At 33.3% G+C, this 25,963-nt stretch overlaps 3 protein-coding genes across 7 annotated transcripts; all 3 read right to left on the bottom strand.

Annotated features, from left to right (window-relative positions):
* Nucleotides 1-7: 7 nt before the first annotated feature.
* LOC145203840 (uncharacterized) lies at nt 8-4,081 on the bottom strand. Its single transcript, XM_080076164.1, has 9 exons — nt 3,907-4,081; nt 3,675-3,828; nt 2,982-3,116; nt 2,782-2,912; nt 2,321-2,456; nt 1,700-1,774; nt 1,395-1,526; nt 1,112-1,325; nt 8-541 (listed from the first exon to the last, which is right to left on the bottom strand). Exons 2-9 carry the CDS (start codon nt 3,826-3,828, stop codon nt 337-339), a joined length of 1,182 nt encoding a protein of 393 aa, XP_079932290.1. The 5' UTR covers nt 3,907-4,081; the 3' UTR covers nt 8-336.
* A 194-nt stretch (nt 4,082-4,275) lies between these two features.
* Nucleotides 4,276-9,963, bottom strand: LOC145205462 (uncharacterized). 4 transcript variants are annotated; one of them, XM_080078185.1, is made up of 10 exons: nt 9,541-9,962; nt 9,112-9,266; nt 8,814-8,945; nt 8,254-8,381; nt 8,024-8,180; nt 7,425-7,580; nt 7,273-7,350; nt 6,322-6,390; nt 5,330-5,371; nt 4,276-4,749 (listed from the first exon to the last, which is right to left on the bottom strand). In XM_080078185.1, the coding sequence occupies exons 2-10, from the start codon at nt 9,251-9,253 to the stop codon at nt 4,712-4,714; spliced, it is 942 nt and encodes a 313-aa protein (XP_079934311.1). In that variant the 5' UTR covers nt 9,254-9,266; nt 9,541-9,962; the 3' UTR covers nt 4,276-4,711. The 4 variants fall into 4 exon arrangements, with proteins under 4 accessions (XP_079934311.1, XP_079934313.1, XP_079934312.1 ...); XM_080078187.1 differs by lacking the exon at nt 9,112-9,266 and having other exon boundaries at nt 9,541-9,963; XM_080078186.1 differs by lacking the exon at nt 6,322-6,390.
* Nucleotides 9,964-12,060: 2,097 nt separating this feature from the next.
* Nucleotides 12,061-25,390, bottom strand: LOC145203837 (E3 ubiquitin-protein ligase LRSAM1-like). Of its 2 annotated transcripts, XM_080076157.1 has the most exons (17): nt 25,039-25,390; nt 24,553-24,621; nt 24,210-24,294; nt 23,282-23,452; nt 22,958-23,005; nt 22,373-22,479; nt 21,439-21,468; nt 20,521-20,643; nt 19,599-19,738; nt 19,245-19,360; nt 18,599-18,786; nt 18,319-18,474; nt 17,905-18,000; nt 17,737-17,835; nt 15,856-16,028; nt 15,252-15,435; nt 12,061-13,666 (listed from the first exon to the last, which is right to left on the bottom strand). In XM_080076157.1, exons 1-17 carry the CDS (start codon nt 25,288-25,290, stop codon nt 13,544-13,546), a joined length of 2,160 nt encoding a protein of 719 aa, XP_079932283.1. In that variant the 5' UTR covers nt 25,291-25,390; the 3' UTR covers nt 12,061-13,543. The 2 variants fall into 2 exon arrangements, with proteins under 2 accessions (XP_079932283.1, XP_079932284.1); XM_080076158.1 differs by lacking the exon at nt 21,439-21,468.
* Nucleotides 25,391-25,963: the final 573 nt, after the last annotated feature.

Raw genomic sequence — 25,963 nt, 5'->3', positions numbered from 1 at the left:
ATGAAAATCGATACCAGAGGTTCTAAAACATAGTGCCCTGCAAGTTGGCCAGATGTGCCCCAAAATAACCAAAAATTAATCTGTATGATATGATCCTTTACATGAAATAACTGATTCGAGAAACAGTGATCTATATACACTAACACATCAGTAAGGCTAAAATAAAAAATGTCACATTTAGTATGATCTACACACAAGCATGCAATAGACAAAAAGTAGACTAAAAAAAAACTTTACAACATGTACAAAAATGTGGGTTTTGACATTTTTTGAAGTTTACCATAAAATAATTCAAACAGACTTTGTAATAAATTCCTGTGAAAATATTTCATCTTTTTACACATTTACATTTGAAATTATATTCTTTGACTCTGTCATAAAATTTGACACTTCATAAATGTTTTGTGTTTCAATAAACTTAGGTAGCATTGCTCTGTCCTCTTCTGAAATGTATACTCCAAACTGCTTTGTCTCATGAATTACCAGTCGTGTCCTCCAAATGGCTTCGTCATATGAATTTAATAGCTGAGTTGTTTCATTGCTGAAAAGCAAAACCAAACAAAGTTTTCAATTTTGTCGTAGCAGGTGCCTCAAGCATAAAGTATTTGTTAACTTATTTGGCATGACACAAAGTTTAGAGTTCATAAAAAGCATCTAAATTAGCTTGTGCTAAATTTGAAAAATAGCACATTTTGAATTGTGCTGAGCTATACCTTCACTACACAAAGCTAAACTCTCCTATGTGCAAACTCCAATACAATGGAAATGAGAAAAAAGAACTGAAATGGCCAAATCACTCTGTGATAACAAACAAACTTACACGAAATACTATAACTATACCAACAAAAAAAGGTTTCTCTAAAGTCCTACATTTTGTTTCTGGGTCTTATCTGTGTACTTCTGCAAAATAGAAACCACAACAAAAATGTGTCTATACATGAACACATTTAATTCAGTATTTGTAGACCCTTGTATAAATCTTGTATTAAACCTTGTACATGAATTAGCAAAAACACAAACTGCACCAATTGTCGCCACTTCCACGTAAAATATTGGAGGCCAAATCAAAGGGGAGAATCAGTTTACAAATTCATGAATGTTGTGAACATACCTTTGGGTTGGAGCAAAAAAGATCAGGCAATTTGCAGTGTTTATGTTATCCACAATCCAAGTTGAGTTTTCTGCTTCAATATCATTCCTTGACCACAAACAGCTCACCACACAACAAAATTGATTTAGGTGACAACACAGATTTTGGACTTGATCATTAGATGTATTGTTTCTGAGGTCAGCGATTACAAGAACTCTGACAAGCTTTACTTGTCCTAAAAAAAAATCCAATATATAAATTCATTTACAGTTTTATGTCATGTTTTCATAACAATTCAACTCACGATTTTGAATCAATATTTTGTAAAGTAAAATCACAAGAAGTACAAGAATGATAGCAGACAAACTTCCAATTATGAACCCATTTCGAATTAAATGATTGGGTGCATGTACTTTTGGTGAGGTAGAAGTAGTTGCTAAAATAGTAAAGATGTTTAATAAATTACAAAAAAAAAAAATTAAGGCTAAAAACCACCACACAAGCAAACTTATTTAACATACATTTGCAAGCAATTTAATAAATTTAAAATGATGAAGCATATGACACATTTTTTTCATAAACCAAAAACATTTAATAAGGTCAACTTACCTTCAGGGGAAGTTGTTAATGAGAAGTTTTCATCAATACAATTTTTAGATTCCTTTGCAGGACTCTCATCACAATCTAATTAAACAGGTCTAACGTTTGATTGTTTTATGTGCTTGTCAAAAAACATGACATATTAAATGTTTGCCAAACTAAAATGTGCAGGAAATGGTGATATGTCTAACTTCTACGATGTTGGTATATTATTATGCTTCACTGTGAAATTGCATTATCACTAAGCCACATTTACAAATTTGTCAATAAAATACTTGTTTATATTTAAACTGTGTGTAGTATATTAATCACGATTCACCAAAGACTCAGTGCAAGAGATGGAGACCACAGTCACATACAATAACAGAATGAAAACAAGCCAAACGGCTGTTTGTTGTTTTTAGATACAGATGATGCCGATACTTAGGTGAAATATATATATCTACACATAAAAAACGATAGGTGACTAGACATGTCAAAGTTTTCAGTATCAGTCTGTTGTTTATGTTTACTTCTGCCCAGTTCTGCAGTGCATACTTATGTTTAAACTGCTGTTTTTTTAATACATGCAGTATTAAAATTCCACATGTTTTATTGTGAAAGAAAAATATAAGATATAATGAAATAAACCTGGTGTTGCAATTGACTCATCAGTTGAAGTGAAGTCCGAGCATGCTTCTGGCAAACCAGAAACTTGAATTCTATACAATTCATCTGGAGAAACGCTTTCATTCATCCCATAGCAACGATAATTAAAACAAAAGGTCTTTGGAAACAACAAAAATAGCTTAGATGTGAAAACACTGTTTTTGCTGTGCAAAGTGGTTGAACATTGAAATTGTCAAGATATTTTTTGTGGCTTTTTAAACACAATGCTAGCTGTAAAAATAAACCTTAGATACTTGATGGCAAAACCTATCCTACATTTTTTTTAACCTAACCCCAAATTGACGAATATTGAAAACAAAAAAGCATACAAACTTAAATAATCCAAAACATTTTGTGATGTTAGTTGAATTGATGGGCTTAACCAAACAAAACTCATTGTAACCTGTCTAATGAGGATAAATATGAAACAAAACAAAACACACCTTATTAGCATATTTAACATTTTCTGCTTTACTCCACTTTTTAGAAAAAAATAACTTTTTTGTTTCAGCAACACCACCACCTTGGGTGAAGCGAATAGCATAACCTTTAGTAAATTGCATCACTTTATAACCTGCATAAAAGAGAGTTCAGTATTACAAAAACAAAAAACAAACAAACCATAAAATTGACATATATTTACTTTCTTGGTACCAAGTGACATTAAATGCAAGTCTTTTGATTTCATTCCCATCACCAAACAAGTACAATGATGTATTAACATGTCGAGGTGCCGGGGCAGAAACAGATGTGCTGTTTTGTTCATCTTCACAGCCAACTTAAAAATAGAATACATTTGAATTAAATCTTAAATAGGCAATTAGTGTTTAAAAAAATGTAAATATGTATTTAGTTGTAAAAAAGCAATACATTTCTATGCAGTTTAACACATTTGCAAAAGGAAAAAAACTCAAGGGTCTCCGACAGGGGTGTGCAACCTGCAGGCCAAGTGCATTCCACCGATTTAAAGGTTGTGAGGCCCACAGAGATCGAAATGGAAAAGTCCGATTATTCAATATTTTTGTGAAGATCAATGCGCCCGGTTCTATTTTTTGTGACAAGACAATAATGCAACCATAATGTAATTGTATTTTACTTGTTAACTCAAGCATTAGTAAAATCACCTTGTGTCCGACGACCTATTTATGGTAATATGTATTTGGCCCAACAGTAAAAAAGTTCCACACCCCTGAGAACATGCTAAATAATATTTACATGTATATTTTTTACATATTCAAGTTGTGTTAAGTAATAAACATCAAACTTAGGTATTAAATGTGGTACTTTAAAATGCAAATGGCCATATCACATATACATATCTTAATAAGCAACTTACTATCATCATAATGAGTTTCGGTGCAAGAAAATTGAATAGAATCATCTGTTTCTTCCCCACAGTTAGCATTACAAGTGAAAACAATCTCTTCCTTTGAATATGCACAAACAAATAGTGCATAAATCCATACCAATCCAACAGTGATGAATTTCATCTATAAAATTATGTGTATTAGTAACATCTGTCATTCTATGAACGAGCAATCTTGAAGTTACAAAATCCTGACATTTACCTTTACCACAACAACTAAATCCTTCCACCCAGACAGCGAACCTTCCCTTTTCTTACAACCAGTTTGCTTTCACTAATATCAGGTATCACATAGTCAGATAGAATGGATATCCAGTTACATTCTTGTCAGCCAATCAACATTTTACCCTGTTCCTGACAAGTATTTTTCCACAAGTGGTAAGGCAAGTGGAAGAAATAAAATAAAGTTCTGTTTTCCCTTTTGGAATTGTGAAATCATGCTAGGATTCAAATCAAATAAGGGAATGTGATCATTGTCAACTTTTACATGTTTCAACGGATATCAGATGTATATACATGAAATCCCTTTGCGCAAAATCCTCTATTAGAATGTCTATGAACAATTACCAAATTATTCAGATGTGATTTGTTTATTTTTAAACAAATTATCAATGAACAATACAATGACTAAGATTTCTTCACATAATACAAGACATACAACAAATAAATTAAAAGTACAAGAGATTTAAACTACATCGTTACATTTTAGATTTGTTCACTTGCAAACCTTATACTCTGTTGTTACTGATTACCTTTTACACAGCAACTTTGATACATTTATTTGGACGTTTTAATAATATTGTTTTTATAAGTCACTTTCATAAAAGTTTAGATTAGCTGATGAGACATAGGAAAACATAAAGAAAAGTATTTCAAAAACACTTGATGTCTACTTAATTTTAACAATTACTGCAACAAAACACATAATACTGCATTAAAACAATATGTGAACAATAAAACAGCATATGTAGAAGTGTTTCATTGACAATAAAAAATAATTTCTCAGTTTATGGCAACCAGGTGTCTTCAGATCCTATTGAATTTTCTGAAAGTAAACAAACGATTTTTTAGATATAAATTACTAAAACGCTGTTGTGGACTTTCGCGAAGTAAATGAATAATAGTGTATATTACACATCCCTATTAAAAAATTTAACTATTAATTTTTCAAACACACTTTAAATTATGTTACTATTAATCATTCACTATTGTTGTAAAAAATAAAAATTAAAATGATTTTTTTCAATCATATAGCAGTAAAAATTACAGACAGTGCAAAATATAGACGTGTGGTAACAGAAAATAAATCAATTTATTAATTTGCCAACCTAGGAATTTAATACCTAGTCACTTCTGGTTGTCAAACAAAACAGACAGGTCCACTTATCTATTTTAGTGTTTTAAACTGTTGCTATTGGCACTGTAGCACAGAAAACAGGTACATGGGTAATGTCAATGTTGCCAACACAAACACTACACTGTTTACAGAGCATAACATTTATTTGATGATTTTTAACAGTTTAAATGATTTTCCTGCTTTTTATTGTTGTGGTGGTTTGTATAAATTTTCATTTGTTGTCAACACATAAGAAACAGTTAATTGGAAGTCCATTTTAAAATAATACCTTTGTAAACTTTAACTTGTTTGGTCCAACCAAGTCGACCAACTGAAAAACAATAAATTATAAATAAAGTAGACAGCATTCAAATGAAAAGTACAACATCAACACAAATCTCACATAAGACTGACAAGCAGGTGAAAGTGAAGATAGCATAGATAAGCTTAAAAAACAAATAAATTTCCAATTGGCATTAGTAAACTGAGTTTATGCATCAGGTTGTTCATGCAAAGTGAAGTTCTTCTACACAATCCATTTTTTGCAGTTTTATAAATAAACACATTGCTGTTTTCTAAACAAAAATTAGGTTGTTTCCAAACACTATATATCACTAAACTGCAACAAAAAAGTCATGAAAATAAATCTACAAATATTTTTTATTGCCATTGGTGTATGGTTAAGTCAGATTCCAACAAGAGAGCTACTTTAGATTATTTAACAGTGATAAAAAATTGTAAAGAAATTAATTTGTATTGAGGTTTTAGCAAACAACCTCTGATCCATTAGGGCTTAGTTTTACAAACTTATCAGATCCAGTGGTATAAGCTGGGGTTGGGATTTTGCGACTAAATTGGAAAATCCCACATAATATGAACCCCATTCAGATGTTAAAGCAAGGCTCTAGTCCTTAGACTATATTTGCTGTTATCCCGGGATTGGATCAGGAAAACCTTGAATCCAGGGATCCAGATTTGGGGTCCCAACCCTAGGATAAACTGACGTCTGGTAATTTACATTTATTATGCAAACATATAAATAAGTTGGAAAATTAAAAATAGGTTAGAAAGAAGACTTACCCATAACTTTGCTAAGTAATGTGTTGTGTAAAAAGGTTTGCATGCATATTTGTTTAAAGTAAATGTTGGGTAGAAAGCAGGTGGCAAAAGGAAATAGCAAGAGATCAAGTTGACAATTTGGGCACAATTTTAAACATGTCACATCAGCAAAGCATATTACTTTCACAAATAAAAAATACGAATCACAAACAATGATCTTACCAAGAGCAATAGCTACTTGAAGAAAAATTCCAAAAACTATAAGCCAGTGGGCAACTGCACATATCAAACCTTAAATTACAAGAAATGTCTGTTGGCCAAAATGTTAATGGAAATAAAAATAGTTCTGATCAAAATGATACAATTCTAACTTTCTTTTAGGCTTTACCCACAACATAGGAAAGACTCCTGGTCATTTGTAGCCAAGCATGGTCATTTGTGATGCAAATAATTAAGTTGTTTTAGCAGCATGGCAATTGTGCAAGAATCTAGCATCATGCAATATTTACATAAGTTAGATTTTGAGTCAAAACAAAAGTTATCTTAGTATTCTTTGAGACACCAGGTAAGAGATGTATTTCAATTCATTAAACAATAACTAATAGTTGGTTGTTCTGTCAAGCCTGTGTGACATTCCTGGGCAAAGACCATAATCTGCAAGTCAGCAAACTTTTATCACCACAGAATGGTATAAGCAGGTTGTAATAAAATGATAAATGTTGGGTACATAAAAACTTACTACCAGTTTACATCGCATCATAATTAGATGTCAGTCACAGATATGTCAGGTAATAATAAGATACATTCCCTCTGAGTGATGGTAGTCAATTAAAATTGTTTCAGTGTGACCAGTAACCAGTTCTTTACAGAACAAGGTCTAATTTGACAAATTTCTCAAAATTTGTAAAAAAAATTAATTGTTCACCAACCACACAACGTGTTGCAAATAACGATGTTTTGTTTATGAGGTAATTCATCTTCAACATTTCAAACTTAAATGCTACCAATGTACAGCAAAATAGAAAAAAAAGTACCCAGCAAAATATGTGATATGTTTGACTAATAGTAAGTAAGTAAAGTACACTAGCCCCCAGCTTTGAAATCAGATTAAAACACATCCCAGTCATGTAATCTATAGACCAAGTTCAACAAATGAATAAATTTTATACCCACCATGATCAAACGCTTTCTTCTTCCTTCTTTCATGCCCCTTCAAAATGATTTTACTGCCAAAAGATGTGCTTATGGTCTCTAAACAAAAAAATAAAACTTTTCGTATCTGATCACATATCAGCGGACAATATCACTGGTTTCATGTACAGTACTATATAATGATGGTCTTTTATTTCCACTCCCAACTTCTTCATTATAATCTTCGTCATCTGTTTTTACAACAGTTACTGTTTTTTTATTGGACTTTTTTGCCTGGTCTGGAAGAGCTTTCCTAGGTTTATCAGGTATGTCATCATACTCATAATCATCTGAAACAGAAAATCAAACTTTAATGCCAATTGCTCTGTTTCTTTCTGCAACTTTTCTGGGAAGGAAATGTATTCTTGAAATTAAATTTTATTTAAACCAATAACTTACACGGCAAACTTATTTTAGAAAAAAAACATTGCAACATGAAACCTAAAACCAAAGATTAGTTGCAAATAATCTGGGTTTTTTTGACAATCATTATAACACTTGTTTGCATTACATTGGTAATTGGATTTTAACAAAATAGCAAATTTTTTTTGTATTAGACCTAAAATGTAATATACACTCATTTTTTACACTACTAAATTAAGATGTTTTGTAATAATAACAAGATGCTGCTAAACTTTGTGGCATTATGTAATAAAGACTAAGATAAGCATTTTTCTTTAGGCTTTGGCTGGACATTCAGGCCAAGCTATCTTAGTATTTTTCTATCATTTACCATCAACTAATCCAGGCACAGCCACAGAAGTTCTTAATTGGTTTTTGTCTGACTGTTCATATACAGGTATTGACATGAAGTTCCAATAATATGTCATAGCCGGTTGAATATAACTTGCATAATCACGTTCACAGAACTCAAATGAAAACTGAATGTTCTGAAATAAATATAATTGTCACACATTTACCCATAATAATACAGAATAGAAAAAAGAAAAGTATTTATGGTACCTTAGTGTTAACAGACTTTCCTAAGTAGTTGTGATTTTTTCTTATGTCCACTCGAAATTTTCTTTCATAAGCACGAGCTCTTATCAACAGCAACAGGAAACTTGTTTGCTCATCTTGAAACTGTGCTCCTACAAATATGTGATATTATTAATATGCATTGAAAATTAATGATACATGTAGTTAGAGCAGGGGTTGGCAACTTTATAGGTTGCATTATAGGAACATTTTTGTGGGAAATAGTGGCTTGTGCAAGGTGATCTTGGTAGTAAGCAGAAAGCAGAGTGTTTTGTGCATGTAGGCTGGATTTTATGATAATGTCATGATAATAAAACTGAAAGCAAGCAGTGCAACACGGTAAATTAGTATTTCAATATATACATGCAAATCGGTGGGGGTGACATGAAAAAACACTCTGCATGCTAACCTTGGCATGTGTGCCGGGGGTTGCCAACCCCTGAGTTAGAGTCACAAATTTAAACACTTCTTGTATCCCCTTTTGACATTGATTGAAACCAATTTAAACAAACTTGACAAACATTTCAGTTATTAAAATTTCCTACCAGTCATTTTCCACTTAACGAAAAGGTGTATGGAAGCAGAATTTTTTGATGCAGTTGACCAAGTAGCTCGAATGGACTTTGGTAATTCAGCAGGTATTGTCTGTCCATTTCCCCAAATCATGTGGTCAATAGCTTGATATAAAAAAAACAGGTTACATTAAAGTGAGAATTTCACAACATAATTTGTAAATTTTGTTAAGTTTAGTTTTATAAGCCCGACAAGTATCCAAACAAATTGGTTTCACTGAACAGTAAATGGCTTTCATTTTACAACAATTAAAGTTCATACAAACTGTACCTTTTGCACTACAGATGAATGGTTTTTTCACATCACTCTTATGATTTTTGGAATGGCACATTCCTTTACATTCAATAGAAAATGACACACATGTTGAAATTTGAATGATGAGGCAGTTCGCAAAAATTATCCACACATTCATGATGTTTAAAAAACTGAAAAACACATATAACTTACACTTTTAGTAAGCCATGCCTTGCAAAATTTAGTTTAAGTGCTTTGTTTTGCTAGTGGTAACATATCTTTAGTCATTTACCACAGCAAAAAAATGTTAACTTTTATTGCAAATAATTGTGATAACAATGAACAATCACGACACTCACTTTAAAGCATAAACAAAATTCAATGTCTATGAACATTCTAGTTTTAATATTCCTTATCCAACAACGCTTAAACGCAAATACAGCGGTTTTTTAACATTACGTTTACCTTGAAGCTGAAAATATTCCGATATGGCTTCCATACTTTCGTCTTTGCTAGTTGCTCCACCATGTTTAATCGCTCATATATAGTCCAGTCTGTAAAAACACAAGACATTTTTTTATCGAAGACGGCTAAGTCGTAAGCATGCTCATTTACTAGAAAGGGGAAACACCTATATCAGCATTTTTTTTCAAGGTCTGTGTTTGACGTCATACACAAAAATATTTCTCCACATTTGGTGTTTCTTAAAACATGTTAAAAGCCGTTTGTTTTCTTAACTGAGTGTTGTTAATTGCTGTGTTTTTACAACAAACAACCAACTGTTCCCAGTTTCGTGGTAACGATTTAATATTTGTCGGTTTATCTTGATGCCTTGTTGGCGCAACTGATAGGTTTCCTATAAAGCCATGTCATATTACCGTTACTAGGCAACATTTGAAGTTACCTTAGAAAAAAAGAAGGTGCATATTTGTTTTTTGAACATTTTAAATTAAATATTTGTCCCATATGGAGTTTGTACATACACTACATGTAATTTTAGTTGCGCTTGAGGGTATCAAAATGCCATATAACCAAACTGGTCTGGTAACCTATACACCAAATTTGGTGAGTGTTGCTAAGGCATTTTTACGTTATTCCCAAATCACGCCAGATCCTGTCAAGTGTGTTTAATAAAACAACATCTGGCTTCTATTTATTGTACTTTACAAGCATATTTGCTGTTTACGCCAAAGAATTTATTACAACACAACAAATAGGGTAAGGTTATAATATAATCAGCCATCTGTGTGGGCAAAATCAGTTAGTCATTCCGTAAATATGTTGACTAAAGATTCTAGGAGAATGGCTGGTTTTTTGACATTGGGCCGCGTGATTAATGAAACAGGAATTCACAAAAAATGTCATACATTTTCTGTTCCCCATCAATGTTCTTAACGGGACCACTCATCTTTAAAGTGAACTAGTTTATTACTTTCTATGCTTTCGAAAGTAAATTTGCATCCAAAATTTTAAATTTAAATTTGAAGGGTTTCGCTAGCTAAAAATCTGCATACAACTTCAACACTTAGTCAGCACAAAAAGTGCATGGTTCTCGACACGTAAAGATGAAGATGATATCATTAAAAGGTCATTTACGACTTCCCGCCTTTTTGACAAACTTCTTTGTTGCATTCAAAACATTTTAAAAATTGGACCTCTGAACGTGCAGTATTGTATGTCTAAGCAAAAACAAGACTAGTTGAATTATGCCTAAACAAAATAAATACTCTAAAACAATGGTTGAGAAGACATTTTTTTAGTACAGATGGGCATGCATTTGTAAAGTAAACTTTCTTGTAAAGACTTTTTAAATTTGCTGCATTTTTAAAACTATGAAAATATTGTGTTGTAACATTTGCTTTATATTAATCAAAAAAAAATAAAGAATGCATTTTTAGTTAAACAAAGATCCTGACATACCAGAGATGATTTGACAGACACTCGAAGAAGCATTACAAATAACTGTGAACAACTTGTATTTTTATTATTTGGTATACGAATTGCTTTGATCGCAGCTAGAAGAACACGCAACTATATTAACATATATGGGCTCTGCTAATAGGCTACCTAGAATATGAGCAATAAAAAAGCGATCATAATGAATTATGTAACAATCCTTTTAAAACAAATATCATTGACCCAGTTCGCAGTAAAGGCTGTTTACTTAGCCACAACGAGCTCATGTATTTGCTTTCAGTTTCGGGTGGGTGTGTTTCCAGATACGTTGCGAAAAATGCCTTTAAAATTTATTTTCTTTAATTTAATATTTATCTTGACTCTAAATAAGTCAGTAAAACTTAGGTTAAAATTCCTCAAAATATACGTTAAAAATTTATGGATTTGCGCCATCAATGGCCACCAGTCTAGTACATCTATACTAAAACCACCCAAAAGAGTACGGCCGGGTGTATTTAACGGTGAGATGTGCAAGTCATGACCGTGACCATCGCACAGTCGTTCACACGCGATGTATGTTTCCGGATGCAACTTTAATCCATGCAGTGAGGTGAAGCGCAAAACAACAGCTATTCAATTACATTGTAGTCTATGGAGAAAAAAACCAGTTACTTCAGAGCGACTCCCCCATGAATCCAATATTGTGAAAATTGCAAAGTGGTTTTGGCCCTTCTGTTGCTGGTTTCAATACCACCTCGGTCTATTGGGTTTTCTGAACAAGAACTCTAATTCTCTTCATTTCACCAACGAACCCAATGGAATGCAATACTTGGGATTCGCTGAAATTTTCCGAAGTTGAAACAGAAATCACAACTTTAGTCTCACTATTACCTCACAATCCATTTACAACGAGAAAAATTCCCCTATCGTGCTGCGACAAATCATACTCGAGTTTTTGACGCCGTTTAACACAGAACCAAAGCGAATAGTATGAGTATAAATTAGCTGTATGGTTACCACTTTTCTCTGCTTCACAATGTTGAGTCATGTTGTTGGTGTAAAGCTAGGGGAAATTATTGCAAAAAAAGCTGTTATTGATTGATTCTTTTGGTTCGCAATACGGTATACACATACACACGCAACAACACATAGCAAAGTGCACTCAATAGGAACAAAAAGTGTAATAATCAATTGTTAAGCGGTATACATAAAAACAAAAAACTGGCTTCACCATACTAAAGTCCTTAGCAATAGCGAGTAAAGGCAAATATATCTGCGTAACTTATTGCTACCACCGTATCAAGCCGTTTGGTTCCGCATTTTTGTTGAAATAATGGTAGAAGTAGTAATGACAATGACAAAACGAAGACTGCGGATCACTGAGTTAGTATAGGTAAGGCAGAACAAGAATCACTTTATTAGCAGTTTATACAAGTACAGTACAATACAATATATGAACGTAAAATTATCACAACCCGCTATATTGGTATCGGAACGCGGATTTGGTATGAAACAACGATGCTGTTTTGACTTGATGTGATTAGGCTTGTTGTTTGCAGTCACGCGAAACTCCGCAGCGCCAAAAGTGTTCACCAAGCAATAAAGGATTAGTGCAATAATAAAACATAAAACAAATTAAAACTTAAAAGCCTATAGGATATTACCCATATTGACGACAAAAGGCAAAATAACAGGGAAAATTAAAAGACATTTTTTAGGTTTAAGTCTGAACCAGAAAACTCAGTAATGTTATGTTTACCCAGAAAGTGTGTAAACAAATTTTGCGTTTTATTGTTTAGACTCATGTAGTAACGGCTTACACTGTCCTTGGTCTTTACCAGCAAATAACATAGTAATAAATTTGTCGTTCAACTGGTGTAATGCTGAACAAAATACTAATTGTTGTTTTTAAGAACTTGTAAATAACATAGTGTCGATGCTTGTGGAATGCACATTTTTGTGCCTTGAAGATGTGAACACATTAGGCAATACATTATAATGTGGACAAACTTTTAGAAACAACGTTAAAATTCACCTTTAAACGCACTAGGCGAAAAAAATCAGCTTATAGCAAAGTTGCAAAGGTATTAAAACGAAGCCGACAGTTTAATTAAGTGTGAAAACAAAATTATTAACAACGCGCCAAATACGGTCAAAACGCGTAGTAAAAATAATACAAGACGTCTTTTTACACATATCTTAACAAAAACCTGTGAAACGAAAACTCGTATGTCCGATACTGTATACTGTTTGTTTTGACTTTAAGGATGTGTTGCCCAACATGGGTGTACAGGAGGTCAATTTTTTATATTTAATGCAGGAAATTAAGTTCTTGCTAAAAACTTTTCTGTCGGTTTGTTTAAACCACCTTGCATGAGTTTTTCAGCAAACACTTTATGTGCTGTGATTAGTACCAAAAGGTTTTAAATCGTCAATTTCTTTCAAAGCTATTTTACAACAGTAACTCTGGCGGGAGACCTTCTTTCTTGGGACCAATATTACCAAATCCAGGTGCAGTATTAATGTTATGATTTTGTCAACTTTTCGTGGCCATGTCTTGGGCGACTTACGATCAGCTTCGGAAAATCTTTATCTTCTGCATAATATCACTGCGGCACATCGGACACTTGTTGAGGGTTTGTGCGCATTCGTAACATGCACACACGTGACCACAAAGCAACAAAACGCAGTCACTCTGCAAAAATATATCAGTTTCATCAATAAACATATGTATATAGTCAGAATGGGGCATCTATTAGGGATGTGCCAAAACTGCAAATGTTCTGTTTGGTCGAGCACCGAGCATCTCACGTTAATGCTCGGTGCTCGGCCGAGCACGCTCGGTGCATTATGACGTCACAAAAAATCCCCTTTCTACGTTTTAGCTCTACTAGGTCTCTTACGTCACCAGCGGTGTATTAAGCTGTACAGGCCTCGGAGGTACACGTTTTTCCACCACCTAATACATTTGAAAAATCATTTGTTTTTGCACCCTTTCGAACACTAATTACGTAGCTTAGCAGTGCATGAATATGCAAATTTAACGCTCGGGTCAGTTTGTGCAACTGCTCGGCCGAGCACCGAGCATTAAAAACAGCGATGCTCGGTACCGAGTACTCGGGTTCTGGCTCGGCTCGGCGCATCCCTAGCATCTATCTTAACACACAGATGTTTGTTATAAAACTGGGCATCATACAAAAGAGTAGGCCTACCATACGTCCTCTTTTTGGAGGACATGTCCTCCTTTTTAACAAAAACCAAGTTGTCCTCCGAGGACAAGAAAAAATGCCCAAATGTCCTTCTTTTTAAGGAATTTCTGATTGATCAAATACATATGTGACAATTATGCCTTTGAAAACAGCCAAATATACATCTTCAGCTCATTTTTAACGAATACAGGTTTTACATTTTTTGTTTCAAAAAATGCAAGCTTATTTTAGTGTTGTGATAAACGTTAAACTTTATCCAAACTATTGTATAAAGTCTCATTTGTGAAGCTTTTATTTTTGGGGCCCTTAAAGTATTTTTTGTTATGTCAACAATGTGTCCTCCTTTTTTGGAAATATGGTAGGCTTACAAAAGAGTAGTGTTTTTTATTTAGGTAATGTATGCAACACTGTTTTGAGGAACATAACCATCCGCCAACTGGTTGTAAAATAGAAAGTTTCAATAATGTACTGTAATCAGGGCATATGGACATCAAAATCACTACCTAAAACAAAAAAAATGGCAGTATTGTTAAATATTAGTTTTACTCACAGAACATATAGCTCTAGGCCTCTAGGGCATACAAACGTCTACAAATATTATTTAAGGCTGTAGCGGACAGTTACGCTCCCCTACAACAAAAACTTTCCCCGCCGTAACAACCATTGCACCATACATGGATTGTTACGTCACAACTGCGGACCTTGTATGTGTCCCAATTTAACGGTTCCCTTTGTTTCTACACGTGCAGTCCAGTTAGTGTTACAGTGGTATCTGATTTAGTTGTGAGTGTTTTAATTTGTGTTATGGTGCATACTTTTATGTTCTGTAGGTAAGATTGTTTGGACTGTTTTGTAGTTATGACGTTGTATTTGGTTTAGGTGGTCGAAAATCATTTTAAATCACTCTTCATTTTAATAAAGTGCATGTGAAACTGACCGCTCTTATTCTGCCAGTCGAGAGACTGAAAGGTAAAATTAGCAACAATGCTTGAAAGTGCAAATAGTATTGGTTAAGTAGAGATTCTGACCAAATCTAAACTGTTCGAACATGGCTGAACTTTGTCAATTTACCTGTTTATCCAAACATACAACACATTCGTTTTCAATCTGTACATCTTCTTCCTCTTCGGGAGATGGAGCACTTGGTGTCGCTGTTGAGGTTTCAGGTTGTGGTTCAGCCGCAGGTTGGCGCACTTTCTCCACATCTTCAGGTATAAAAACCTGTTTTTTCTCCGCAATGTAGTTTTCTATTTCCCTAAAAAAATGCATTGATTTGACAACGAATAACGGCGCAAGCAACCATTTTAGAGCATACAAGTCAGTGCGAAAAAAACTTTTTTTTAAGTTATTTTTCTGTTTGAATGTCGCCAAATTGGAGGTAAATCAACTGCCTTGAGCTCGCAAGGTTACAGGTTCTAATCCCATGCAGACAACGTTTATTTCACTCAACAAGAAACTTGCGTGTTTTGCAATAAATAATCTAGTTTTAAATAATACACCCAGATATACAGATCCACAATGGGGAAAAGGCATTTAGACATTGTTCCTCCCACCGATAATCACCAAACAATTATCTCAACCTTTTTGCTTGGCTCCTTTAGTAAACAGCATTGCAAAGTAAGAACTAAAGTAAAAAGGTTAACAAGAAATGTCCCAATCAGAGAACTATTTTTACTTCATAATATTTTGCCGCAATCCAATCTCAAAGACTCCAATGGATTGTAACTTTCTTTCATCAATTTCTAATAAATTTTCCATGGTGATCTTGTGTCTGGCAAATGATGGGGCGTGATGTGCTGCGTTGCTACGTCTGAGAATTTTCATCACATTTATTTCCAGACCATCCTCCTGTGAGAAGCAACATAATGTAAATACACCGACATAACTATCTGTGATAGGTTTTAATATGGGACAAGCATTTAACTGTAATAAATTTTTTTAAAGTTTTTGGACTGTGCTGGGTAGCAGATAAATTTTGCAACACACATTGCAACAAATTGTACAATACAAGTTATTGTGGGGTGATTAAGACTGTATGTAAAACAGTCTTTAAAAGATTTACAATGCCTGTATTATACAATCAAGTATACATTTTTTGTTCAGCAGCAATTGAATTAATACAATCAACTAGAAGGGTGGCTTAGCACATTTTGTTGTTGCATTTACACTATAACCTATTTTAAAACATTAATATATTTCCTATTCTTATTTTGTTTTGGGTCCCATATTAGCCATCGTCTTTTATAACCTTAGTCGTTTCTGCAGGCAAAAACTCATGGGTCCCCCACACATGCAAAGTTGAAAATAATGCAATTCAAGAGATAACCATGAGAAAGTCGGGTATTGTAAGGTAAAACACAGTGATCGGCACTGGGCTTAAATAATAATACTATGCAGAATACAAACTATAAAATTAGATTCACCCCAGATATTGTTTGAAGTATGTCCTATTTAACGTTTCAAAAAACTGACCCATTTTAGAGGGCTAGTAGGGTAACTAATTGGGTTCGACACACACAAACTAAAAAATATATAAAAACCACAATGACTCAATCAATAGTACTGCAAAATTTCAGCCCAATCCGCCAATGTTTAAAATTTCGACCACTAGAGGCGTTTTGAGCAACAATCGTTCATCACAGGGCTGTTAACAAGCCCCTAACTGCCATGGCGCAAAAACGTCCACCAATCAACCCACTAACGAGCAACATACAACTGGTTGCCCTTGTAACACTATTGCGCCAAAGAAATCTTTAGTTTGTGGTGCCCAGTAACATACAAATACGTTTTACACTTTAAGGCTTGTAGGGAAAATGTTAGGACTACAGGGTGGAACACAACAATCGACACCTATAAATGGCATACTATACAAGAAATCCAAATTTCAGCCAATTCTGACACTGTTTAAAAACTCACCCATTTTAGGGGGCTAGCGGGGTAAATACTGGGGTTATCAACAAAAACAAAGTGGGATGCACATCTACATGAATATATCTACCATCTGTGTAAATTTCAGCCAAATCCATCAAACATTTGATGGAAAAACGAGTCGGACAAACTTTGGGTAAAAACACCCATTTTAGGGGGCTAGCGGGGTAAATACTGGGTTTATCAACAAAAACAAAGTGGGATGCACATCTACATAACTATATCTACCATCTGTGTAAATTTCAGCCAAATCCATCAAACATTTGATGAAAAAACGAGTCGGACAAACTTCGGGAAAAAATACCCATTTTAGGGGGCTAGCGGGGTAAATACTGGGGTTATCAACAAAAACAAAGTGGGGTGCACATCTACATAACTATATCTACCATCTGTGTAAATTTCAGCCAAATCCATCACACATTTGATGGAAAAACGAGTCGGACAAACTTTGGGAAGAAAAAAAAAAGAAAAAAAAAGGTCAATCGATGATCAAAATATTGCCAACAAATAAATTGTAAAACTTTTTATGCAAAAACTTAAAGTTTTAAAACACTAAGAAAAATGTTTAAAAGTTCAAAATATTATGATATTTGTCCATTATCTGCCTGTGTGTAGTTTGAAACATTACCTTTTGAATAAGTACTTGGGGTTTAGTGTCAAGTAATTTCTGATACTGGACGAGCCAGAAATCAATCTGATCATCTTCCCTTTGTTGTTCCATCTCCACCTAAACAGTTTGATTTAAATAACATCAGTAAAATTGCTAAAAAACTTACTAATTTCACAATGCACTTACTAATCTCTGTTTCATCATTTGTTCGTGATTGTCTTTTTCTTTAAGCAGCTGCACCAGCAAATCGGTGAGGTCGTTACGAATGTTTCTCAGCAACTCCTGCAAAAACAATATAATGGCATGAAACAATGCAAAGCAGAAGTAAAATGGGAATAACTTTGTTTGTTTTAAATAGTAACAACTATCAAGAAGACAAGATCGTCTTGCCAAGCACAATTTTGATGTTTCTTGAGCAAATGTATTTTTCGATTTTTTTTTTGTTTAATTGAAGAGAACACAAGTCAAGAACTTTTATTTAAGCACATGACACTAATTTAACAGTTGGCCAGTTCTGCCCAAGAAAATAATTGGGAATCAAGTGTAAAAAATGTACACAGCAAACTGCCACTGAATATATATTCAAATACTGAGAAATACCTGGTCCTGGTCCATTTTGAGTTTACTTTTCTTTGATTCGAGTGCGGACAAGTTGGTGAGTTGTTCTTGTAACTCCGCAATCTCACTAAGCAAACGTGACTGAACAGCATCACGTTGAAAGAGCAAAGTAGCGAAAGCCTCCTTTTGCTGTCGTTCCTTAAAAACGGACAAACCAAGTTTAATATAGTACGAATTTTGAATATTGCAGTAAAAATCACATACAAAGCAACTTTAACTGGCAATAAACCAAGTCAAAAATTTATGTATTTTTCCCTTTTACCTGCAGTAATATTTTTTCCACAAGCATCTCCTGTGTCTTGCCTTGTTTTTTTAGTTCTGCATTAAGTTTGGTGTCATCATGGGCTATGGATTCTTGTGCTCTACGGACTGCGAGATCTTTTTCACCCAAATACTGGTCAATTATCACCTTGTACTGAGCATTCTCAGATAAAATAGATTCCATGGCAGCTGTAAAGAGGAACAAAATAGGTCGAGATTTTGTGTGAAAATTTGTAAGTTTCCTTTTATCTACTTTGTGTGAATAAATCCCTAAATCAGTGCTTCTCAACCTTCAGTAAACTGTGACCCCTTAAACCTTTGGGACCAATGTCCCCCTTAAGTAACCTCATAGACCCTTGGCCCAATGGCTATAAAAAAAAGGTAAATAAACAGGATACATTTTAAAACATTGATTAAGTTTAAAGGTTTATGATTAAATTTAAAATTTAAAGCCCATTTAAACACCCACATAGACACAGAAGGATATAAGTAATGGTACTTGGTGGCCTTAATGTAAACACAAAGATTGAGTGGCAAATGGTCGATTAAATCAAGAAAACAAATGCACATACAGTCGAGATAAATGTAAATTTGAAAGATGTTTGCAAGTCACATAAAACACAATAAGTATAACTTAGTAATCCCACCTAGTGTTTCCTGTTTTCTCTGTTGATCAAGAACTTCCTTAGACACTTTGAACATTTCCATTTGCTCCTCTCTTTCTCTTCGAAGTTCTTTTAGAAGGTGTTCTTGATTTTCAGACCTAATTTTTTCATCAGAAATATTTTAATTTTTACACTTCACTTATCAAGTGATGTCATAAAAATTAAATAATTTTTGTCCATGATAAATTTTAATTTGGTGTAGAAATGCACGTATTTTCAAACCAGTCAATATTAGAAACAATTGAAGGCAAGCAGTTTTTTGCATAAATATATTTTGCAAATTGCATGAAAGGTTTTTCACTTTTTGGACACGTTACTCAGAATATTTGTTTTTACTTTTGTTTGTCATTTAGAAGTTTGTCAAGCAGTAGTTTTGATTCCGCTTCCACTTCTTTCAGCAATTTTAGGGTTTTCTCTTTTTCTATGTCTTTCTTCACTTGTTGTTCTTTAATGGATTGTTGGTTCTTCAAAATGCTCTAGAAAAGAAAAAAAATATATAGTGTTGCATAGCATGATAGATTGATAGTATTGCAAAACTTTGTTAATATTCAGTGTAGTCTGAAAATAACAAATCATGAATGATTCATGAAGTGAGTGTCCTACTTTCCTGAAAAAACAATTCTATGGTGTACTACCTGTTGTAGTGAAAATTTTTTTAACTTACACTGCATCACTGACTTTCATAAACATAGTCCCATTTAAATCGTATAAGTATTACTTTTAAGCTTGGGAGACCTACATGAAGTAAATGTCTTTAATAGGTCTGGCATCCTAAGATTTATATATGAGTATGCCGTGATCGCTGGTCTGCAGAAACGCTTCAGGGCTGATCCCAGTTATGAATGTATGTATATCTTATCATATGAATGTATATTTCTTGTAAACATTGATTTCGAAAGCAATGGTGTTTGGGTGAGAAATTCAAAGTAAGCTTGCTTTTCAACATAGTGTTTGTATACATTAAAAAATAACTTTGGGTAGACACCACCTGGATTTGTGGTAAATTAATTATGCATGAGTATTGATTCACATCACAGATATTCTGTATTCCGGTACTTTAAAAATAAAAATAACATTTTTTTGGATAAAATGCAATGTTTTGTTTTAGTTTTGCATAGTGCAGTTGAATACAAATAGCAAAATAATTTAACAATTCCACAAACTTTTGGGAATAAATAGTATTGTTTCATGGGGAAAAAAGTAGAAGACAATCTTAAAAGCGTCAATTTAAGTAAATATATTGATTACTGTACCACACCTCTTTTATATAGGCTTGTGTTTTTTGCTTGTCTTCTTTTGATTGAGAAGAGAGGACAGCCAAAACTTTTTGTTCCTCTGCAAGTTTTCTCTCCAGCTCTACATGCTGCAAGCGTTTTTCATCCTACAACAAATAAATTGCTATTATATCTAATTTATAGTCGAAAATTTCTTCACACCAATGTTAAGTCATAGGTAGACATCTTTCAGTGGTCAGTACATGCTTTGCATTAGAAAGAATATTAAACATTTTAATCAAACAAGTTGCAGAAAAAAATCTAATTAAACTCCTTATTTTGTTACATGCATTCTGCACATTTTGTTAAAACATGTTTCGTTACCCTAGTAGTGGTTACAAAAATGTTTTTAAGACATTTGAATATGACACAAAAGTATGGTACTTATGCCAGTGCCACCATCACCAATTACATTATTTTTAACAAACAGTTTAAACCCTTTACACATAACCAAAACTGAACCACAAAGAAAATACACATTTACTCAGCAAATTTTGAATAACTACATGTTTCTTTTCTGGGCAATCGTTTGAAACTAAGTCAAAAATGCAAAATTACTGGGCTGAAACATAGGTGTTTGTAAATCTTTTTTAAAGGCTGTAACTTAAAAGCAGTTTGAAAAGCAGGACATGCACGAAATAAAAAAGTACAGACATTTTTCAAACTCCTAAATTGGAAACACAGACAAATCCTGTTAATTGTATAGGGATCGTGAATTTGGTTATTATGAAAATTGTCTGGTTGTTCACCTAATCTATTTAATTTCACACAAAAAATCAGGTATGCAATCAAACTTGCAGTTGACAAAATAATGTGCCTTACAATTTACTGATAAAATAATAAAACACTTTGCATCCACCATAACAAAACATTAATTTTGTCACACCAACTACATACTTTACCTTTTTTCTTTGATATTGCTCAATGGTGTTCTGGAAATACAACAAACAAACTTGACATGCGATGCAAATGAAACATGCAAAATTTTGTTGCAAAATGTTAATGTGCTTTTATACAATTTTTTCACACATTAGCTGAATTACGGTTTCAAAACTTCTGTTGTTATATGTTATTGGGTATTTTTCATAGACAATGACGTTCTGAATACTGGCAAAATTTCGATTATATATATATTTAATTAAGTTAGTAGTAGCAGATATTAACATGTTTATTTTAATTATGTTGCTAAAAGTATTGGTATCAGGAAGAAAATGGCCTGTCAACCTGGAAAAGTTATTTGTTTTAAACAATGTTAGTTTAGACCTGTTAAAAAGTTGTGTTTCACTGAAATACTAACCTTTGAAAGATTGTTTATTTGAGGTAAAATTATATCCCGCAAAAACATACATTTGCATTGGTGACCATAAAAACTCTAACTACATTTTCTATTTGTAAAATACAACTGAAGCCAAGAAGCAGAAACAAATCAAAGCAACACAAAAATTTAAAACATAGATTGCTCCAGCAGCAAAATGATATACCTATGTCATATGTATTATACATTAACAAATATTTTTGGTGTTTTGGGGGCTTTGAGAGCTGTAAGTAACCCTACATGTATTTTTACATTCATCCTATTGAAAAATTTAAATATTTTTAACCTTTTTTAACCAAAGGAAATAAAACACTGGGCAAAAATATGTGCCATTTTCATTAAATGGGGACACAAATTATCCATATTTAGAAAATTCATTCACACTTGCTAACATGACAAGCTTTTTGTTGCAAAATGGAAATCAATGAATACAAGCAACACAACAGGAGCCACAAAAACTCATTAACTATGTCATGTAGCCCACACACATTAGTTGTTGTGTACGTCATGTCAGTACTTACTGCAGAAACAAGTGTTGGGTCTAGTCGAGGTGAAACTGGTCCACTATCAACTTCTGTAAGCATGCTTGCTAATGCTTGTGAGGGAGGGATATAATCGATGCCAACATCTACAAAATGTCTGCAGTTTCACTAACTATATAATAAAATATTTTTTGCAGAACATACGTTTTCTGACATTCATTAAAATGGTTAACCTTGATTAATTCAGATGTGCTTGATCAAAATATGTGCCCGGATTAAGCAAAGATCCAGATTAACCGATGTCAATTAGGTAAAGCCTTTCCCCATTACAAATCATTTGTACTCCAATTTTGTCCAAATTTAACAGAATCCGATTTACCCGAGGTATACTGTATTGCATAAATCAGAAGGAGAGCAGCTTACAACAACACCAATTTATTACATTCATTAAAGCACACAAACAACAACCTTTGCTATGTCTGCCAGCAGGAACAGACAAATTATATTTTTTTCACTTTTTAAATATTTACTGATACTGACATCTTTATGGTTAAGGCACAGTTGAAACAGGAGTTTAATAAATAAACATGTAAGTGATAATTTGAAATTTGTTATACAGCATACCTTTACACATAAACTTTTGCATTGCTTCCAATCCTTCTGTTGCAATCACTGCAAAAAAACATGAAAATTTGAAAAAATGCTACATTTCATGTAAGAATGTTTTTTTGATGATTGTCAGCATTTTATCCAAATGAGAAAACAAAATCCAGAACTAAACATAATATAATTCTTCACAGCCATACAATATTTCCTATTTGTGTGAAAAATACAACACAATGGGTACATTGTTTCTAATCTTGCTCTTTGGTCTTGGGCAAGTAGGGTTACTTTGCTGCAAATGACCTCAAACTTTTCTTAAACTAACTCGATGTAACTTGAACCTACTTGGTGAAGGGTATTCCATAAGAGCTGGATTGGAAAGAACAAGGACTTCCAGGGTTCTGACATGACACAAAGTCTTTGGGAGATAATAAACTTTGTTTGTTCCACTCACATCCAATGTTCGCAAACTTTTCAGATTTTTTACAGTGTTGGGAAGGCAGTTTAGAAGGTTGTCTGTAAAAAAATATCCAAACTATATTTAATCCATTTGTGTGTTTTAAAAAAAACATTAAATAGACATTTAGGTACATATTGTAGTAAGTTTGTTAATTATAATTTGGTCACATTAAACCAATCATTAGTTTTACACAAAAATGTAGCATGCATAGCAAAGAGAAGAAAAATGGGGAACAATTAAAAAAAACAGTTCTGCATGACTCTGTGAAAATTTTATGCGCCAATAATATGTAGGCATTTCCACTGCTGCATGTCAAGTGAAGCAGAACAATCTTGTGACCAGTTTGTGGACAAGATTACATCATTTTATTTTGCCTTTTCCCTTTTTTCCTACAACATGTTTAGCTATATGCTGCACATAACTATGGAAGTTCAGTAACTTGCCAAGTCATGTGACTTAACACGTTGAGTTATATCATAGTTGCCAATCTAGCTAGGCTTGCCAGATACGAGTATACTCGTATTATACTTATTTGATTGTAACATGCTTAAAACGAGCTGACGTCTCGAACTAACGTCGTGGATGTGTTGTGGCAACACAGAGACACCCTACACCAGCATGTTACCTACACGTTAACTCGTAGCATGGAACACAAAAAAATTCGACTTTCTGATTTCAGAACGCCACTAAAACATAATTGGCAAATTTAAGCACAACATAGGAATATCCCTTGGCAGTCAACATGTTAAAAAAATACAACACATCAAGTTTCAAATATATACATGAAAAGCCATAAAATATGACACAATTCACCTCGAAGCAGCAAAGTTTGAAGAAGTTTTAAATCACCAATGGATTGTGGTAGTTCTGTCAATTGGTTGTTCTCAACATTCAAAACCTAAACAATATTTTAACAAAACAAACAAACTGTAATAGGAAATAGAGCCAGGCAAATCAGCTTTTAATGTCTGTTTATTCTGATGTTTATTGTGTAAAATGATTTATTTATATATGTACTGGTTTTTAGTTTATTTCGTTGTCACTGTCACTATTAGCCTCGTTGTGTTTTGACAGAAACATAATTTAGTGCACATAGATCAAGTTAAGTTAATCAGCTTTACCAAAATTTTGTTATTTCCTGGCTTTAAAATCTTACCTTTAAGTTAGTTAATGCTCCAAGTTCAGCAGGAAGTTGAGTTATTTTATTGTTGTGCAGGTCCAATATCTAAAAATCAAAATCACAATTCAGGAATGCTACACAAACCTAGGCAACTGATTTTGTGCGTTGGTTATACTGCTAACAGATAAACACCATTATTTATTCACTGAGTGTTATAACATTTGTTACTCCGTCGGTAGTTGTCATAGAGGATACAAATTAGATCCAGCTTTTTCCCACAACAATGCAAGCGTTCGAAATAATAAGCACACAATATTTTGCTAGTTTCACAGGCCTAAGGTGGCAAAATAAAAGTTTGACAATGCATTCAGTACCCATGTGCACTTTTAAATTGCTAAAATAAAATCAAGAAATCTGCAAGTCACTAGATGTGGGCGTTTCTGCTGCACTCAAAATAATATGATCCACCTAAAATAACATGACAAACTACAAAAACAATAGCAGAAAAGATTCTATACAAACCTTTAAGTTGCTTAAATCTGACATTTTTCCTCCATCTGCACCAGGTTTAATTGATTTTAGGAGGTTAGTATGCACAATTAGACTTTCCATCCGAAGAACTCGACATTGTGAATACACAGAGCCTGGGATTGCTCGTAGTTCACATTCACTCAAATCGAATACTCTATCAGGGCTTTCTTTGGCCAAGACCATAAGATGTTCAAATCGCTTTTTGGCATCTTTGCTTTGTTTTTTGCTTTTAAACATGGGCATACTTACAGTTGCTATGCAACCAAGCACACTACAACAGAAAGCACCAAGTTATCCCAATAAATAGGTGGCCTTTTTAATTTCTATAAACAAAGTTTTATGTTTTACATTCATTCATTTTAGAATGACACAAGTTGCTATCGAAACGTCATGTTTTATACAAATATATTGGCTTGTTTGTTTCTCATAAGTTTAACGTTAATGTGTAAATTTGTGAAAGAATATCAGTACTTGTGAAGAACAAGTGTAAATGTGTATTAAGCAGATATGTTATTAATTATTATTCCTCATAACATTTTCCTAATATATTTCACAGGGACATAACAGCAACACACTTTGCTTATTTGATTGTAAGCCGCAGCTTATAAAGTTTTTTTACTCTAAAGTTTGTACAGCTTACCATTGAGGGCAGTCTATAATTAGGGCAGTTTACATTTTAATATCAAACCAATAATATTTCTAAACCCCTGCTTTTTTATTTTTTTCACACTTAATTTTTTTTGCATGTAGACATGAACATATGCTTTGCTTCGTACAAATATTTGCGTGACTTACAATTGTTCAAAATATTTGTAATAAGTTGCAACAAAAAAGTAACCTGAAACATTAGTATCCAACATCACAGCATGTGGCATACAATTGTATCAAACAGGATGGCTTACTATCAAGTAAATAT

This window comes from Phallusia mammillata, chromosome 8, assembly GCF_965637545.1.
Source record: "Phallusia mammillata chromosome 8, kaPhaMamm4.hap1.1, whole genome shotgun sequence".
Lineage (NCBI taxonomy): Eukaryota > Metazoa > Chordata > Ascidiacea > Phlebobranchia > Ascidiidae > Phallusia > Phallusia mammillata.
The sequence above is the reverse complement of the archived record's forward strand: the minus strand, read 5'-3'. Positions and strand labels throughout refer to the sequence as shown.

Excerpts from the sequence above, each read along its gene's own strand:
- LOC145203840 (XM_080076164.1), bottom strand. The coding sequence starts at position 3,828 with ATGAAATTCATCACTGTTGGATTGGTATGGATTTATGCACTATTTGTT. Across the intron at positions 3,117-3,674 it reads CGAAACTCATTATGATGATA|TTGGCTGTGAAGATGAACAA; the intron begins GTAAGTTGCTTA and ends TCTATTTTTAAG. Across the intron at positions 1,775-2,320 it reads TGAGTCAATTGCAACACCAG|ATTGTGATGAGAGTCCTGCA; the intron begins GTTTATTTCATT and ends CTGTTTAATTAG.
- LOC145203837 (XM_080076157.1), bottom strand. The coding sequence starts at position 25,290 with ATGCCCATGTTTAAAAGCAAAAAACAAAGCAAAGATGCCAAAAAGCGA. Across the intron at positions 21,469-22,372 it reads ACCCAACACTTGTTTCTGCA|AACACCATTGAGCAATATCA; the intron begins GTAAGTACTGAC and ends TTGTATTTCCAG. Across the intron at positions 17,836-17,904 it reads AAATGATGAAACAGAGATTA|GTGGAGATGGAACAACAAAG; the intron begins GTAAGTGCATTG and ends CAAACTGTTTAG.
- LOC145205462 (XM_080078185.1), bottom strand. The coding sequence starts at position 9,253 with ATGAATGTGTGGATAATTTTTGCGAACTGCCTCATCATTCAAATTTCA. Across the intron at positions 7,581-8,023 it reads TGTGCCTGGATTAGTTGATG|ATGATTATGAGTATGATGAC; the intron begins GTAAATGATAGA and ends TTTCTGTTTCAG. Across the intron at positions 4,750-5,329 it reads ACAAGTTAAAGTTTACAAAG|AAAATTCAATAGGATCTGAA; the intron begins GTATTATTTTAA and ends GTTTACTTTCAG.